Below are 19709 nucleotides of genomic sequence, written 5' to 3' on the forward strand. Positions count from 1 at the left end.
TTCATTCTAAAAAAGAAGCAAAAATCCCAACTAAAAAGGAAGTGCATTTACAAGAAAACCAACATATTTAGAATGGCGGCTCCTGTTCCCATTACATTTAGATCATTTAATTAGTATAACAATGCCTAGAAGATACAAAGAAAACAGAATATTATTAGACACTTGGAAAACATTAAGATATATAAATAACCTATCACCAGATCCAATTTGTAAATCACTAAATCAATCTATTTGGGTAAACTCCAGGATCAAAATTGGCGGATTTAAGATCGTCTGGAAACAATGGATAAGTGCAGGTATACGAACATTAAATGATGTCATTTCAGAAGGTTCACTGCTTAGTTTTTCACAATTGCAAAATAAATTTGGCTTAAATAAATCACAATATTTTAAATGGATGCAATTGAAGCAGGCCATTCAGGTAGGGTTCCCTGAATGGAAAAATCTTAATACTCAATATAGTCTGCAGGTTTTATGTTTCCAGGCGGATTTCTTGGGTCACCAAGCCGCAAAATGGTACAAATTGATATATGGATTTTTAAATAAAAAAAAGAAAACTGGTCTTAGGGATATTTGGAGTATTGAGATTGGACAGACAATTTCTGCGTCTCAATGGCCACGATTTTGGTCCTGGAGATTAAGATCCACAAAGTCAGCGTCTATGAGTCAAACATGGATGTTTTTATTACATAGAGTGTTATGGACCCCTACGCGCTTGCAAAAAATAGATAATACTAGATCCAATAGATGCTGGCATTGTAAAATAGAAATAGGGACGTTAGATCATCTAATTTTTTTTTGTCCCTGTGTAAATGCCTTTTGGAATATGATTTGGCCACAAATTAACAAATTACTAGAAAATCATGTAGGACTCTCATATGACACTGTATTATTTGGAACTGCAATGAGAACTCAGAGTCCGATCTCAGTAAACAATAATAAACTACTATTAATATTGACAGGAGTCGCCATGCAACAAATAACTCAGAATTGGAAAGACTATACCAAATTAAATTATACGTTCTGGTGGAACTCTGTCTGTCATATATACAAAATGGAAAAAGTAATAGCATTACAACACGGGAACATTCATAATTTCAATAAAATTTGGCAACCATTGACTAATTATTCTAATGATTAGATTTCTTAGCACAATTATAATACTTATATAGAAAAGGGGTGGGATATGTATAATTTTTAGAATCATTAATTGGAAAAAGGGGAGGGATGTATAACTTTTGATTATATATAATATATACTGTTTATAAATTAAGTTGTATTAATGATAGATACAATGATATATAGTAATTAATTATATCACTTGAATTTCAACTATTGTAAAAATTGAAAAATTCAATAAATAAAATTTAAAAAAAAAAATAAAAATAAAGAAAACCAACATGATCCAATGACTTATCGCTAAATAGCTGAACTGTAAATAAGGTTTTCAGTATCAAGCTGAAAAATAACTTTCACCTAGTGGGTTTGTTTTTTTTTACTATTTATATAGAAGTATCCAAACATATTGATAGCAGGCATGACCTAAATCTATCACTATTTATAAATATATCCGCCAATGAATCCTGTAACCCTTGTCACATAATCTATACATAGGAAGCATGTCTCTAACCTCAGATAAATCAATACATCACCACTTCTGGGGCCCTTTGCTCCATACTTTTTTTTTGTAAGAAAGCAACCTCATGTTTCAATAAGTAAACCTACCCAGCAAATGCACTATTTTATTCAAGGCTTAGCTTCAGAACTGGCAGAAGGTCAATGCCATGTTTCCCCGAAAATAAGACAGTGTCTTATATTAATTTTAAGCCCAAAAACGCACTAGGTCTTATTTTCGGAGTATGTACATGCTCATCTCTCCCTTCCTCTCCTTCACCCCAATCTTCCTCTTTCCTTTTTCTCCCCATGTGCAGCATCTTTCCTCCTCTCCCTCGTGCAACAAGACCCTTGCCCAGCTTCCTTCCCTCCCATCCCTTGTGCAGCAGAACCCTTAAGCGAGCACCCCCCCCTGCAGCCGAATCCCAATCCTACCCTCCAATCAGAACCCCACCGACCTCGAGCGAGCCCTGGTACATACCTCCCTAAGAAGCGTTGGGCTGGCAGCACTCTAAACAGGTTGCTTCAGCCTTGACCACCTGCGAATTCACTCTGCCGCATTACTGATGATGTCATTGGTAACGCGGCAGAGTGAATTCACAAGCAGACAAGGCCGAAGCAGCCTATTTAGAGTGCTGCCGGCCCGACGCTGCTTAGGGAGGTATGTACCAGGGCTCACTCGCGGTTGGCAGTGTTCGGATGGGAGGGTAGGATGGGGGTTTGGCTGCGCTGCAGGTGCTCGGGGGGGGAGGGGAGCGGTTCTCGCTCAAGGGTTCTGTTGCACAAGGAATGGGAGGGAGGGAAAGGGAACTGCTGGCGAATCCCAGGACTAGGGCTTATTTTCGGGGAAACACGGTACATTGTCTACAGCTGACAGCAAGCAGTGGAAATCATGTTTCCTCACCTCTAAGATGATAAAGAACTCATCGCCTGGCTCTCCTTGCACCACAATCTTCTGTCCATCTTCAAACTGCACTGGTTCCAAAGCATCAGCCACTGTGAGACGCTCCCATTTATCAAGAGATTCTAGGGGGCAAAAAAAAGGTTTTAACTTGCTTTGCAACTACCGTATTTTCACTCATATACCGCGCACCCGTGTAAAACGCGCACACGGGTATAGCGCGTGGGAAACTGTAATTTATGTAAATAAATTTTTATATACCGCGCACACCCGTATACCGCGCATGCCGCCCCGACTCTCCCATCGCCGCCCGACTCTCCTTTCGCCCGCCCCGACTCTCCTCTGGCCACCCCGACTCTCCTTTAGCCCGCCCCGACTCTCCTCTCCCCCTTAAAGTCCTATCCCCACCCTGAAAGCCTGATGCCCCCCCCCCCGACGTCCGATTCACCCCCCCGCAGGACAGCTCGCACCCCCACCCCGAAGGATTGCTCGCACGCACTCGCACCCGCACCCCCACCGCGAAGGACCGCTCGCACGCACTCGCACCCCCACCCCAAAGGACCGCTCGCACCCCCACCCCAAAGGACCGCTCGCACCCCCACAGCCTCCCGACCCCCCCCCCCATCATGTAGAAGCTCCTACCGTTGTCCTGCTGCTTCCTCTGCCGGCGGTCCCGGCCTTCTGTGAGCCCTGCGTCTGCGCTGCTTCCTCTTCCGGCGGTCCCGCCCTTAAGGGTCCTTCGGGGTGGGGGTGCGAGCGGTCCTTCGGGGTGGGGGTGCGTGCGAGTGGTCCTTCGGGGGGGGGGGGGTGAGCGGACCTGCGGGGTGAATCGGACGTCGGGGGGGGGGAACTATATTTAAAAAAAAGTTGTAATATGCGCTCACACGTATAACGCGCATGGTTATGCGCGCGTTATATCCGTGAAAATACGGTAATTCAACCTCTGACATACTTTAGGCAAGGACTTTATTATCTCTGCATTAAAGGACCATCATTTAATCATGTAGTGGAACTATGTATACTATATATGCAAATCAAACAATGCTAGCATTAAAAGCAAATTGTGCCTTTGCAAACCATACCAACATAAAATCACACTGGCTTGCATTTTACACAGTTTGGAAAAATTAAAAGTACTGAAACAAAACTGAATCAAGTCTAGAACATAAGCATCCTGTAAAAACAGCAAAACACCCCAAACAACAACAAAGTAAAACCATCATAGTAGAATGTTGGCAAAATAAGCAAATAAAGGGAGAACCGTTGGATTAATGGAAAGAACTGGCAGATAAGACCTCATTTCTCCTTTCACAGCATCCATACTAGACCAGTCCAGAAACAGTGAGGTGTAACAAAGCAGTTCTAAAAATGGGCAAAAGCTTGAAATCTCTGCTCAAAATCACCTGAGTTCTTACATCTAGCTGATAAGGGAAAACCACACCACCACCCTGTAGATATCTAGAGGAAAAATGGCTCTCAATGCCACCCATGTTGCCACACCTCTGGTGGAGTGTGCTCTTAAAGCTTGAGGGAGCTGCTTCTCTGCGAAGATACTGGTGGACGAGATTGTTGTCTCAAGCCAACATACAATGATAGCTTTAGAAGCAACTTCTTTTTTTTCATAGTCCGCCAAAAAGAACAAATAACCTGTCCAATACAGAGAAATCATGTGTCACTTCCAGGTATCTCAAAAGAACCTGTCAGACACCTAACAGATGTAAGGACTTAATCTTTTTTTTTCCATTCCCCTTTGTAAAAGGAAGGAAAATGTTTGGTTTACATGAAATGAAGAAAAATCACTTTAGGGAAAAAGAATGGAACCATTCTGAAAGAAACCCTAGCTTCTGTGAACTGAAGAATAAAATCAAATTGAATACCTTTAACAGGTGTTTTCCGTGGTCAGCAGAATCCTGCAGCCACACTGTTGGCGACGTCATCGCCTGAAGCACATCATCAGTTGGGAACGCTCACCAAGACTTACTAGAATGTGGCGCAGTGGTTAAAGCTACAGCCTCAGCACCCTGAGGTTGTGGGTTCAAACCCACGCTGCTCCTTGTGACCCTGGGCAAGTCACTTAATCCCCCCTTTGTCTCAGGTACATTAGATAGACTGTGAGCCCACTGGAAAAGACAAGGAAAAATGCTAGAGTACCTGAATAGATGCATGTAAACCGTTCTGAGCTCCCCTGGGAGAACGGTATAGAAAATTGAATAAATAAAAAAAAATACTTTAAAAGAGCGCAGATGCCACAAGCAGTTCCCTGTGGAACTCGACACAACCGTTACTCCCACTAATTACAAGCACACTTCAACCAGGGAAAGGATGGACAGGTCAGTGTGGCTCTAGGATCCTGCTGTCCACAGAGAATATCTGTTACAGGTATGCAACTTGATCTTGGCTCTACATGGAGAAGATCTCTACAATATAGAACTTGCAGTTCTAAAATCCCATGACCTGAAGAAATAGCTCTCTTGAGAGCAAAACTGAAATATGTTTCTCTTAAGAAGTTGAAAGGGTGGTAGACCCAAAGCCTTTAATACAAGATTCAAGCTCCATTCAGAACAAGGACCTTTCTTGTACGACAGATGCAAGATGTTTGGAGAAAACAAACAACATCTGGATGAACTGACATAGAAAACATCTCCACACATTCCCTAATGAAGAGAATTCTACCACTTGCACTTTAAAGGAGCTTAAAGCCAAACATTTCTGAACCCCTTCTTGCATAAATGCTAAAATATATCTGAATAAGCTGTAGCAGTAGAATGCTTCCTTGCCTCAAGTGGAAATCACATCTTCTGAGTAACCAAGGCACCTCAAGTCAGATCATTCAAGGGAGCAGATCTGCTGTGATTACCAGGCCCTTCTCCCAGGGAAGATCGATCAGTTATTTTTTTTCAGATAAAAAGTCGACAAAAGTCTTTTGGGTCAAACTAAAGCTATCAGAATTAGAATGCCTGGATGCAATGCTATTTTCGGGATTACCTGACCAAGCATTTGAAGGGGTGGAAACAAAGTAGCTTTTCCTGAGGCCACAACTGTAAGAGGGCATCTAGACCCTTAAACCTGTGCTCTTCTCCAGCTGAAAAATTGAGGAACTGGCATTGTGTCTCTGCCCATTATCAGATACTTGTTGTAAATCATTGTTGGATCCCTGAAGCAGGATAAGCAAACTTATCTTATAGCTTGCAGGTTCCGACACGCGTGTCGGAACCTGCAAGCTATAAGATAAGTTTGCTGTTCTTTTCCAACTAGATGTACACAAGCTTAGCCCTAGTGGCACGCTATAAGTTTATATATTTGAAATTCTGTTCACCTTTACATACGCGATGATTGGGCGGTGAGGCAATAGCATCGGGGTTTCCCCCAGTTTTTGCCTCAATGATTCCGACCGTAAAACTTAGCAACAAGTTGTGAATTATTAATATAGCACATTTATAAAAGGTACAAGAGTGATTTTTCTGCATTTTAAATACCCTCCTTCATCATTCGACTTGTGAACAACTCAAGTGCATTGCCCCTATTTTTATGAGATTCAGACATGGCTGTCACCACCACCAAAGAACTGCCTTTTAATTATCCATATCCTTATAAGACTACTGTGGAGAGGGAAAAAAAAACCCCACCCTCAGCATTTGCTTAATTCAACCAGCTTAAATTAGTTTAAAACAAAGCAACACATTACAGAAGAAAGAAAAACTCCACAGTGTTACAATTATTTAACACAATTATAATCCAAACAGTATCAGAGCATTAAACCCAAACTATAAACAAGTATAGGCACCCACGCTTTCTGTCTCAAAGCTGCTCGTATCTTCTTGTTTTAGAAGCTCAGCTGCATTTCCAGCTCTGCTCTTGGCATTCTAGCTCACAATGCCCTAAGGAGAAATCTGTTTCGCTTTGTGCTGTGTCAGAAGCCAGTTTACTGCAAAGCAAAACAGAGGTTTCCTGTTGGGAATTTTGAGGTAGAATGCCCAAGAGTTGAGTTCGAAATGCAACTGAGCTCTAAAACAGGAGGACATTATGAACAGCTTTGAGACAGATAAGTGCAGGTGCCTTTATTTGTTTATAGTTTGGACCGAATGCTCTGATATAGAAGTTTTGGAGAGAGTCACTGTTTGTTTGAACTGCACCGTTTGGACTAGTTACCTGTTAAATTATTGTAACAGTTTTTCTCTCCTAAGCTGACTAAATTAGGCAAATGCTGAGGTTTTCTTCTCTACTATGGTCTTATAACTATATGGATAATCAAAGGGTAGTTTTTACCTCATTGGCGATTAGAATAGAAACAAAAAGGGATTAGGTTCTTACCTTGATAATATCTTTTCCAGTAGATAGGGATGGTATGCTGAACCATAAGGTTATCAATCTGTGCTTGCGAGCATAATGCAGAAGATGTCAATCACAGCTTTTCAACTCTTCCTCCTTCTCCATGGTCTCTGCTGCCCCCTTCAGTTTGTACCAAAGCTGGCGACAGCCCTACAGAAGGGAGAAAAAAGAATAAGGGGAATTTCCTGAAGCCAGGCATTTGATCTGCTCAGATGAATTTAAAACAACGAAAAAACAGTAATGTAGTTAAAACATTAACAAGCCTCTGAGAGGAACAATGAATCCAAGAAAATACAAGTTAAACAAGAAACATAAACAGCCTAGGATATTTACTGTATGGATCTCAACTTTTCCTCCCTTGTAAACCTATATACAGGCTCTTCCTAATCAGATAATCTGACTGACAGCAAAATTTTAGCTATGGAGCTGACCATTAAGCTTGAGTCAGAAAGGAGGACCAGGTTGCTGATCTACAAATCTCCTTGGGTGGAATTGCCCGTGCTTCTGCCCAAGAGGAGGCCACTCTTCTTGTCAAAAGAACCTTCAAACAAGATAGGCAGCTGTTTGCCGCAACTGATGTATGCAGATAATATAGGTCTATGAATCCATATAGAGATGGAGGCCTTGGAAGCAGGTTTGCCTCATCTCGCCTGCTTGGTTAACACGAAAAGGTGATCTGAGAGACAAAATGCATTAAGACACCTCCAGGTAACAGGACTCTCCTAAAATCCAAAACCTTTAAGGCCTTGTCTTTCTTTTTGGACCCTGTGGAGTAAAATGCTGGTAGCCTAACCTCTTGGTTGACATGAAAGGATCTTGAATCGGCAGCCATAGTCTCAGGGCACCCTTCAAGAACCTGACTATGTCCAAATGGGCCACTAGCAAAGCCCTCTTCTCTCAGCCTTGGAAGCATGAGAGCCCTGCTACTTGAACTTTAAAGGACTCCACTGCCAATTCCTTGTCAAGGACCTCTTGGAAGAACACCAGTACCAACAAGATTGGGGAATTGTTCGCTCTAAATTCTCTCTGCTGCACCAGCACTGAAACGTTACCCATGCCTTAGTATACACTGAAACTGTCATTAGCTTTTTGGCTCTAAGGAAGAGTAGCAACGACTACTTCTGAATATCCTTTTTGGACTAGCGCTGCACGCTCAAGAGCCATGCTGTAGGATCAAAGCATCCCAGATCTTCTAGGGCAATCGGCCCCTGTGAGAGCAAGTCAGGATGCACCTGCAGTCGAGACTTTGCTTCTTCTGTAGTTGTACAAGACCCACGTATCCAGAGCACCTGGGTCAATCTGGTGCTACAAGAATTACCGTACCCGAGTGATTTGCTATTCAGTGAATCACCCAGCCTATCTTGGGCCGGGGGGAGGGGAAACAGGGAACACATACAGTAGCCCAGTCTCTGGTCATGAATGAACCAGGGTGTCTAGACTTGTACTTCCAGGGTCTCATCTTCGGCTGAAGTTTTAAGTTTATTAAAATTTTTGATTAAACGCAAATCAAGATTTCTAAGCGTTTTACAAATTATGTTAAAAAGAGGGAAACGAAATTGACAAATGTCCACTTAACAACACTTAACTGACAAAAAACATTAGGAAAGTTGGGAGAACTACAAATTAAAAGTAAAGAATACAAAAAAGGTAAACCACAATAGGGAGGGGCAGCAGTCAGGATTATCAAGCAACTCTGGCTATTATCGAGATCTAGGAGTCATATGCCTCCTGGAAAAGGTAGGTCTTTAAATTTCCCTTAAATTTGGCTAAGTTTTTCTCTGACCTGATATACAGAGGTAAGGAGTTCCATATCGTAGGAGCTGTAACTGCGAAGGAAGTAGCCCGACGTGAGCCAATAATTTTCAATGATGGTATATGGAGAAGATACTGCGAGGAGGATCTTAGGACTCATGTAGGTTCATGCAGAATAAGAAGTTTATGGATAAAGGCCGGTTCTTTAGTGTCTAGAGATTTAAAGGAGAGAAGTGCTATTTTATAAATGATACGGTGCAGTCGCCTTGAGGTCGAACTTAAGATGACCTCCATCATCGCCCAATGACCTGGTAAACTTTCAGAAACAATGAACACTCTCCCAGGTCTAATTTCTGTCTGCAGAGATAATCCGCTTCGGTTTTATCCATCCTAGCCGCATGTGCAGCAGAGATTGCCTGCAGGTGTTTCTGATCAAAAAAACAATGCTTTCACCTGCTGCCAGAGCAGAGTGCTCCTGGTGCCTCCCTGCCTGTTGACATAGGCCACTACAGTGGTATTGTCTGAGAAGACTGACTGCTTTGCCCTCCAGCAAAAACTACAGTTGAACAGAGCCAGATAAATGGCTCGTAGTTGCAGCCTGTTGCACTTCTGCTGAGACGGAGTCTGGGTGATTGTTACAATGAGCCCCTCAACCAAACTAGCTGGCATCCATTGTTAGGATGACCCAGGAATCGATCTGGAGTGGAATTCCCTTTGGTAGAAACTGTAGGTGAAGTCACCAGCTCCTGCTGTGTCTGGCTGCCACTGTCCAGGAAAGTGGAACTTGCAGGGAGTCTCCCTGAGGCAACCAGCGAGAAAACAAAGCGTCCTGCAGGGGTTGCATTTGTGCCTTCACCCAGGGCGCCACTGACCCAAAGACTTGAAGGTAATGCCATACAGTAGGCACTGGCTTGGCCAACAGGTCTGCAATTTCACCACAAGGTTTCTGTTTGTGTGCCTCTAGAAGAAAGACTTGGCCTTTTACTAGAGGGGTTCTCTGCCTCAAGCTACCAGTCAGCTGGCACACTGAGATCTTCGAGCTGCCAGTCGGTCTGATCCTCTACCCCACCCCTCCCAACGATGCAGAAAAAGGGCGAGGAGGCAAAGCTGCAGCCAGCACCCTGAGTGTCCAAAAGGACTGCTACTGATGTCTAACAGGCTGCACTCAAGTTCCTGACCAAGTCAGCTAGGAATCTTCAGCAGGCTGGTTGTACAGGCCCCCAAAGGATACGCCAGCTAACTGCAAACTTAGAAATGTCCGCTCCTCTCTAAGCAGGCAAAGCAATCCCTTGAAGCTGCATTAATAAAAAAAAAAATCAGCAAACTGAAAAACAAGACACCGCAAAACAATAAAGAAACAGAACATATCATAAAGACACCTTCGTGCTCACCTACAGAAGGAAGAACTGAAGGAGGCAGCAGAGATCATGCAGAAGGAGGAGTTGAAAAGCTGTGATTGACATCTTCTGCATTATGCTAGCGAGCACAGATGGATAACCCTATGAGTCAGCATACTATCCCTATTGCACTAGAATTTGTATTTATTGATTTTTTTTTTTTTTTGCTTTACTCCAATTTGATTTGTATGTGTCCCCACTGAGACATAATCAACATAAACACTTCTTTCAAATAGCTCCCACTTTCCTGGATCAAGTAGATGCCCGATGAAGTAATTCACTTGGCAATGCATATTGCGTGAAATCAAAATGTCCAAGAGACTTAGTAAATGTAGTTCTGCCCAATGAAGTAACTGGTTTGCTTCTTTGGCTACTTCAACACTCTTGGTTCCTCCCTTCATGTTGTAAGCCACTGCAGTTGCATTTCAGAAGATATTCTTATTGCTGATCCCTGCAGCTGCAAATAGCTCTGAGCTCCAATCTGTTAATGAACTGAGCCATTTCCATCCACAATCAAATCCCCTGAGCCAGATGACTCTGGCAGTGTGTTCCCTAACTTAACAGGCTTGCATCAACTATCACCAATATCTAGTTGGGAGAGTCCAGGCAAATTTCCCAAAGAAGATTCCTAGACTGAAGCCACCACTTCATACCAGCTCAAGCCTGCAACATCCAAGGTACATGGACATGTTACTCTGGAGTGAGGCAATCACTGAGAGAGAGGATAGAGTTCTGTAATGGTTTCATGTGAGCCCAAGCTCATGGAACTAACATTATATACATGTAATCCTTGGCTCAAGGCCCTTTCTGACTGAGAAGCTACCAGGTTTGAGACTGAAGCTTACACACACTCTGTTTTGGTAAAAACACTACTCCCTCCTGGCACTGAATCTCACTCCTTAAGAAGGAAGAAGCTTGCTTTTTGAAACATTCACTAACCAACCTAGAGATTGTAAAAGGCTGAGCGCTCAGGCCTTCAATTCTTTGCTCTCCTGAAAAGTACTTAACCAGTTGTACAGATATGGATGCATTCTTATTCTGTGTTTGCGTAAGAAAGCTGTCACTACTACCATCATGCTTGAAAAAAACCCAAAACAAAACAGTCCTAGGAGTTGTTGCTAGTCCAAAAAGCATTGTTTGATTCATAAAGTTCTCCCAGAACAGTATCTCTCAAGAATCTCTGATGTGGCAGCCAAATCATATGTGAAGTTAAGCCTTTATGAGTTCCAAAGCAATCAAACTCTCTGGGCCACAGAAACGCACATGGTTCAATTTACACTGAGATCTAGAATGGGACAACACACGCCACCATTCTCTGCTACTACGCAGTAGTTGGAAAAGTTTCCGACACCCCATTTGGGCTCAGGAACTGGAACAGGATTGTAGTAGTAGCCTAATGGTTAGTGCAGTGGGCTAAGAACATGAGGGCCCGGGCTCATTTCCCACTGCATCTCTCTCTGATCCAGGGCAAGCTACTTAACCTTACATCACCCCAAGTACAACCCTCCCCCCCCCTTAAGATTGTGAGCCTACTAGGGACAGAAATCTACCTGCATGTAATATATGTAAACTACTTTAGCTGTAGCACAGAAAGACGGGACAATATTCTGACAGTTACCTCCACTTTAGTCACAATATGCCAGATCTCAAAATTAGTAAACTTTTAATATTTAATATTTTATTGTCCTTGTATCATGGCCTTTTGGAAATCAATTTGGTCTCAAATTAATTGTTTACTAGAAAATCATGTAGCTTTATCATATGATACAATTCTGTTCGGGATGTCAATGAGAGCAAAAAGTCAAATTTCATCAAGTAATAGCAAGCTTTTGTTAATTATGACAGGAGTCGCCATACAACATATTACCAGCAATTGGAAAAATTACAATAGGCTAAACTACACATTTTGTTGGAATTCGCTATGTCATATTTATAAAATGGAAAGAACAAATGCCATACAAAAAGGGAATTATAATAATTTTTAAAAGATTTGGGGGCCATTAACAAATGATTGTAATGAATAGACATCATTTTCCACTGAAAGTACATTTATACTTAGGGGGAGGGTAGAAAGTTCCTTTATTGGTCTTATTAATAGATAAGAATACAATATTTATATGATGTTTTGAATTAAATTACTTGTGGGAAGAGTGGGTGGGGAGGGAACAAATTTATGTATGTAAAATCATATTTGAATGAATTTCAAGTAATGTGTTAAAGTTTCAAATGATGTAATATTGTGTACTTGATGTAAGATGAAAAATTAATAAAGAATTTGGAAAAAAAAATAAAAAAATAGTAAACTTTCCCATGGCAAGGGACCACCAAAATTAAAACAACCAAAAAAAGGTTACTGGCTTTAGAACAGGAATATTCTTGGAGGACCCAGCACTCAATGTCAGGAATAAAATTGCCTTGGACCTACTATGTTTACTTGGGAGTTACCTTGGGAGAAAGCTGAACAAATTATTTTTCTCGATACTTTCCATAAAATTAAAATAAGACTACTAATATTATCAGGTACTCACCCAAAATGGAAACTTTGCTGAGGAATTCTTCATACATTTTCCTCTTTCTCAGTGTACTTCCCTGAAAACCAGAAGCAGCACATATGAAAGTAGGAGCTCAGCAAAGTTATTCCTGTTCTTTCTTGGAGAAAATATTATCACACAGATAATCACGAAACAAATGTTAGCTTTCAGTACAGACGTTATGCTAAGGGTACTTTAAAGATCACAAAAGTCACTTTTTCCTCTACAGCACCAACATAGCTGGCACTTGTGGGAACTATATTTTTAACTAATTTTTATAATTAGTATTAAAAAAAAATTAGTACAGCTGAAAATGTGGATAGTAAAACTACTTCTAAATTGGTCTTTTATTCACAAAGCAAAAATTGAAAAGATGCTCACTAATTACTGTTAACTATGAAAAAAATTCTAAGCTGCTAAGAAAAATCTTTTAAAAAGTTTCACCATTCAATCAGATTAATTATTCTGCTCCTCTAGTGGTTCTGGAGACCCATACAAGCTCCTACTAATTGGAGCACAGTCCTTATTTCAGCACAGAATCAAAGGGCTCAGTACTGAGCACCACACACTCACCATAAGGATTCTTCGGTAGCTATCTCTGTCAATGCCCCATAACTTAACATTGGTCTTGGCTGTGACGGTTGCTGCTCTGGGAGTTCCATAAATCAAAGCAAGTTCTCCGAAACTTCCTCCTTCTCCAACACTGGTTACCCACTCACTGTTTACATACACCTGACAAGGAAGAGAGGAATTCCTATGTAAACAGAAGACCAAATACTAAAGCCTCCTCAAAGTTCTCACTATCCAAAAGCTATAGAAGTTTAAGTGTGTATTATGCATGGGTTTGCCAATCAATATACAAATTTAATTGGCAGAATTAGAGACAAATCACAATCATTGTTACATTTATCAGACAATGCATCAATTAGAGGGGAAAAATCCTAGGATAGTTCTGAATGAATGCTCATGGCACCAGAATCCCAGCACTGTTTCTTACCAAGATGGAAGAAAAAGAAAGGAGAAGCTACTAGGCTAAAATAAAAGAAATTTAGAGGCAAAATCGCCAAGAACCATAACAGCTTTAGAAACCTTTGGGAAAATAAATGAATGAGATGATAGATAACAGCCATATCCTCATAGCAGCTAAGGGTTTGGTTTGCCAAATGTTTCTCATCTAGTGCCTAAATAAATAAATCTTAGGATCTCTCAGTTGTGACACTATTGAAATGTCCCAAACTCTAAATATAAAAAGTTGGTTCAACAACTCTCCCATACAAAAAAACTAAGCAGTGGAAAAGGGAATCCCAATTTGTAGCTGAAACTCACATCCATTTCTCCCTGATCGATGACATAGAAGTTATCACCTTCATCACCTTAAAAATAAAAGAAAACAATCAAAAAAGCTTTTAAAAGGAATACAATTCAAATATTAGCAAACGAAGCAAAACTCTGTATAAAAGTACATGAAAAATTTATAAATAAAGAATCCCAGCACCAAGATAAGACAAAAATGTATATTTTAAAGAAGCAATATAACTTGGGACAAGCCTGTATATATAGTTCTCCTGCGTCACTACTGCTTTACATGCTGCCTTGCAGAAATCCATCTAACATTTTTCAACCTGTGCTACAGAAACCTCTAAGCAACAAAGTGAACCTCAAACACTTTCTTACATGATAAAATGTTCAGGAAGTGAAAAAATAAGACAGAGATGCATTCCACCATCGAACAAATCTTAGGTTGTGCTATAAAAAGCATCCTTGTACTATGAAGGCTGAAGCAGCCTATATACACAGAGCTTAGTCTGGTTGCAGCTACGTTCCTATAATTACCCCAAAAGTGTTTTGAGGTTTTGATAAATCAAAATATCAGGCCCTCGGTTAGAGCTCATTTTATAAACATTCCACTTCCCAAAAACGCATCAAAAACAGCCATAAAGACAAAGGGCTGCTTTTACTAAACTGCAGTAGCTTTTTTTACTATGGGTCGGCGAGATAAATGCTCAGACGCTCATTCAATTCCTATGAACATTGAAACATTTACCTTGCTGGCCCATGGTAAGCTCTACTGCAGTTTGGTAAAAGCCAGCGGTAGGTAATACCAGAAATTAACACACAGAACAATACTCTCCACCCCCAATAAAATAAATTATTTCACCGTCATTACTTTGTTTATTGTTTAATGTTAAGTTTGACATATCGCAATTCAATAAATTCTTAAATCTTCCATAGCTCTGAACAGAGAGCCACATTGGGCCTGTATACAAAAAACACACATCTTTTCCTTGTAGCAGATAGTCAAATCACTAGGTATGGCTACAGGGCTAAAGACTCTGCTTATAACTTTTATTTTACAACATGAGGGCTAGATAAGAAAGGAAGCTGTAATGAATACAGCAGAAAACCAAACACTATGGCTTAAACAAAGATCTCATTTTGACTGGTAACCAGTGTGGAGAGGTAGTATGATCTAAAGTCTTACAAATGCACAATCCTCTCCCACAAAGAGTCTGTTCTAAATGATTTCTCACAATTTTTGTGCTTCTGGGTAAAATGCTTACTACCTCAGATGTGTGAAACTTTGTCTGCCCAGCTATAAACTACAGAGTATAAAGAATTATCACTTGCCTTGCTGTATGACAGTCTCTCCAGCAATATAGGTAACAGAGAACATGGCATCAAAAATGTCACTGAAAGAGATATATATTGCACAATAAATGGGATACCATCTGAAAGGCTAATGCGACAGTGTAAATTATTTCAAGCACAAAACATGAGATCTTACCTCCTTTCGTTATCGTCAAGATGAGCAAAGAGAACGTTTTTCTCAATTGCTTTTGCCAAAGCAGCCATTGTTTTATAATCTTTAGGAATCACCTTAATCACAATTAAAAGAATGATGTAAGAATTAACAGAGACAGAATGCTAGGCAACATAGTGCATTCATTTACATATTTAAATTACCTAAAAATTCAGCCCTTACTCCTAGTCATAGATGCCACACCAATGGGGTTGGGATTTCAGGACATCCCTAATGAATATTCATGAGACATTTATATGCCTGCTACCTCCTCCTAAATTTCTCATGCATATTTGTTTAGGGATTGCTTGAAAACCTGACCTGTTTGTGTTCTCGAGGATTGGGAGTGAAGACCAAAGATCTCAATATTACTTGCCTTTGCAAGCCTGACAACAAAACAAATAGATTTACACTATTAATCATTGGATGGTGTCTCCTTTAAAGCTGAGGCATCTGAAAAGTTATAGTAAAATGGTGTGATAGCTTTTAAAGGTAATATATAGAAATAAAATAAAACAAAGGAAATAAGGTGATACAGTGGTACCTTGGTTTACAAGCATAATTCGTTCCAGAAGCATGCTCGTAATTCAAAGTACTCGCTGAAAATCAGGGGAGGGAAATTTCATGGTGACTCCAGAAAGTATTTCTTCACTGAGAGGATGGTCGATCATTGGAATGAACTCCCACGGCAGGTAATTGAGGCCAACAGCGTGTCAGATTTCAAAAATAAATGGGATATTCATGTGGGATCTCTAAGGAGGTAAGGGCAGGGGGTGGTGAGCAAAATCAAGGAGAAGGGTCAATAGAGTGGGCAGACTTGATGGGCTTTGGCCCTTTTCTGCCGTCATTTTTCTATGTTTCTATGTATATCAAAGCACATGTCCCCATAGGCCACAATGTAAACTGAAACAATTCATTCCACAACCAAGGTTTACTATGGTGGCCCAGGGGTGGGTACCTGCCCTTGGGTGCTGCAGCCCTTGTAGCGTGGTGGCTTCCTTTCCCCGGAGTCCCCGTGCGGCTCTCCTCCCTCTTCGTCCGATGCCTCCGCCGTTCACTAGCGCCTCCCGGCTTCTGATTCAAGCCGGCCGCCATCCTTCTGACGCATGTGCAGGACCTCTGAACTCCCCCGTCAAGCCCACTCCAACAACACATACACCACATACACCACATAGGACGTCCTGCGTGCTTTTACGTGGTGCGCGTGTTATTGGAGCAGCGCCGGATTGAAGGGGGAGTTCAGAAGTCCTGCGCATGAGTCTGGAGGATGGCCGGCTTGAATCGGAAGCCGGGAGGCGCTGGTGAACGGCGGAGGCATCGGCCGAAGAGGGAGGAGAGCCGCACGGGAACCCAGGGGAAAGGAAGCCACCACGCTACAAGGGCTGCAGCAACCACAGGCAGGTACCCACCCCTGGGCCACCATAGTGAGAGCTCGTGTAGCGAATCAACACTCGTTTTGCGAGACAAAAGTTTGCTGAGTGTTTTGCTCGTCTTGCAAAACACTCGCAAACCGGGTTACTCGCAAACCGAGGTTCCACTGTATATTGTTAGTCCAATATAAAAGGTACCGTATTTTTCGCTCCGTTAAGATGCACTTTTTTCCACCCAAAAGTGGGTGGAAATGTCAGTGCGTCTTATGCAGCGAAGATACTTTAAAAAAACAAAAAACAAAACACACCCCACCTGACGTACCTTTTAAAATGCCCGCACCCAATACGGCTCTCCCTAGCGTCGGTGAGCACCTGGCTGTCTCAAGGTCCTTTGGAAGCCTCCTCTTACTCTCACCCGCGGTGTCCAGATCCAGTGTCCCACTGGGGCCCTCACGACGGCAGCCTGCAGAGTGAACTTAGCAGGCTGCCATTGGCCTCCGAAGCACGTTGCCTCTGCTGCGGTCCCACCCCTGACATCAGAGGAGGGGCGGAACTGTGGCAGAGGCAACGTGCTTCGGAGGCCAATGGAAGCCTGATAAGTTCGCTCTGCAGGCTGCCGTAATTAGGTCATGGGCGGTCACAGCATGGAAGATGACCTCTCTTGCTGGATCAGGAAGAAGCTTGGAGGTAAGGCCCCGCCCGTCATGAGGGCCCCGGCAGGATGCTGGATCTGGACACCGGGGGGAGGGGGGAGAATGAGAGGAGGCTTCCAAAGGACCTTGAGGAGGGGCAGGAAAACAGACTTGAAGACAAGGCAGATGCTAGATTAGATGGGGTAGTGAGGGGAAACATACTCAAAATGTTAGCAGAAGGATGATAGAGAGAGGGGGGCAGATGTTAGACTTGGGGGTGTATAGAGGGAAGAGAGACAGAGAGATTGCAAAGAGGTGGAAAGATTCTGGACCAGGGAGGAAGGAAGGAAGGAGAGAGAAGCAGAGAAAGACCTGGAAGAAAGGAGAACAAATGCTGGACATGGGGATGGGATGGGGAGTTGTAAGCAGAAGAAAGACACTTCAAACAAAGAGGAGGCAGAAGAGAGGGGGGCAGATGTTGGACTTGGGGGTGTATAGAAAGAGACTACAGAGAGGTGGAAAGATTCTGGACCATGGAGGAAGGAAGGAAGGAAGGAAGGAAGGAAGGAAGGAAGGAAGGAAGGAAGGAAGGAAGGAAGGAAGGAAGGAGAGAGAGACCTGGAAGAAAGGAGAAATGCTGGACATGGGGATGGGATGGGGGGATGTAAGTAGAAGAAAGACAGAGTGAGAGAGGCCTGGACCAAAGGGGAAAGACAGGAGGCAGATGCTGGACTGTGGGAGGTGCAGACAGAAGAGACAGAGAGGGGGAGAGACTCTGAGGAAGAACAGAGAGATGCAATATCATTAACAGAGGAGGGTGACCTGGAACAAAGGTGGTGGAAGGTAGGTACAAAGGAGAACTGATACTGGATCTGGGGAGGGCAAGCAGAAGGAAAAGAGATAGAGACCTGGACCCAAAGGGGATGGGGCTGGGTTGTGAAAGAAATGTTGGATGCACTGTCAGAAGGAAGTCCAACCAGAAACTAATTAAATCACCAGACAACAAAGGTAGGAAAAATTATTTTATTTTCAATTTAGTGATCGAAATGTGTCAGTTTTGAGAATTTATATCTGCTGTGTGTACATGAAAAAATGAAAGGAAAATATTGCATTACAATTAGTAGGGAAGGGGTAACAGGGTGCAGAGCCTGGCAAGGAGTGTGGGGTTGGATGCAGAGCCTGGCAGGGAGTGAGGGGGCTGGATGCAAAGCCTAGTATATGTTAGTATACAATTTGGTTCAGAATGTTTTTTTCTTGTTTTCCTGCTCTAAATCTAGGGTGCGTCTTATGATCCGATGCATCTTATGGAGCGAAAAATACGGTATTTCTTGATTAAAATGAATTTTAAGAATCCAGGAATGTATAAAATAATTTTGACACCCACCAGGAGTGGGTAACAAAAAACTTGTTTCTTTTGCCTTACAAACCATAAAATTATACTGCTTTGTCACCTTATCACCCATCCATATCTCTCTGTCTCTCACCCACCCAGCCCTCCTGTTCTCGCCTTGCTCACCCCTTTCCTCTTCCTGTGAGACTGTAATTGAAATGTTTTATTGTTTCACTTATATATGCTGATATTTGGCAACATTTTGCTGATTTCTGATCTGAAGAAAGGGAGGGGGGGGAGTCAACTTCAAAAGCTAATCAGAAAGGAGAAATTAGGTTCTTACCTGCTAATTTACTTTCTTTTAGCTTCTCCAGACCAGTAGAGGTTAACTTTACGATTGGGTATATATCTAATCATGACCAGCAGGTGGAGACTGAAAACAAAACTTTGGGACAGTATATCCTAGCCCCTCCTCTCTATTTCCCTCAGTCTGCCGAATAGCCAAGCAGAACCAAGAACTGGAAAACAACAGAGAGAAAAAACAATACTCCGAAAGGAGTAACAAATAACATACCCAAAAATGCTGTTGGAAAATGCAGAGGAGAAATTCCCGAAGGAAGAAGGTCCCCACAGCTCGCCAGCTAAGCCAGCCGAGCCACAGCCGCTGTTCTTCAATTCTCCCCGGCCCTAGAAAAATACTAGAACCCGCAGCAAAAACCAAAAACTGCCCGCGCAACAGCCCCAACAACAACAACAACAGACAGGGTGGGGACCTCTACTGGTCTGGAGAAGCTAAAAGAAAGTAAATTAGCAGGTAAGAACCTAATTTCTCCTTCTTTAGCACTCTCCAGACCAGTAGAGGTTAACTTTACGATTGGGACGTACCAAAGCAGTCCCTCTCACGGGCGGGACCCCCGAAGGGCCGATACCAGAACACGCTCACCGAACACCGCGTCCCGACGCGCCTGAACATCTACCCGATAATGCCGAACAAATGAATGCAAGGAGGACCAAACCGCAGCCTTACAAATATCCACCGGAGGCACGAGCGAC

General features: G+C 42.4%; 1 protein-coding gene across 4 annotated transcripts in view; it reads right to left on the minus strand.

The window, feature by feature from the left end:
- PRKAR1A (protein kinase cAMP-dependent type I regulatory subunit alpha) overlaps window positions 1-19709 on the minus strand; it is a 61217-nt gene that overhangs the window by 14734 nt on the left and 26774 nt on the right. For all 4 annotated transcript variants that reach the window (XR_004540783.1, XR_004540782.1, XM_033960088.1 and 1 more), the window contains exons 4-9: window positions 15310-15401; window positions 15153-15214; window positions 13851-13897; window positions 13098-13256; window positions 12522-12582; window positions 2519-2640 (exon numbers count right to left, since the gene is read on the minus strand). Coding sequence is in view for 2 of the 4 variants with exons in the window: in XM_033960088.1 (XP_033815979.1) it covers window positions 2519-2640; window positions 12522-12582; window positions 13098-13256; window positions 13851-13897; window positions 15153-15214; window positions 15310-15401 (543 nt within the window). In the remaining 2 variants the exon portion in view is untranslated. The remainder of the gene's footprint in view (window positions 1-2518; window positions 2641-12521; window positions 12583-13097; window positions 13257-13850; window positions 13898-15152; window positions 15215-15309; window positions 15402-19709) is intronic.

The sequence above is a fragment of the Geotrypetes seraphini genome, chromosome 10 (genome assembly GCF_902459505.1).
Source record: "Geotrypetes seraphini chromosome 10, aGeoSer1.1, whole genome shotgun sequence".
Classification (NCBI taxonomy): Eukaryota; Metazoa; Chordata; class Amphibia; order Gymnophiona; family Dermophiidae; genus Geotrypetes; species Geotrypetes seraphini.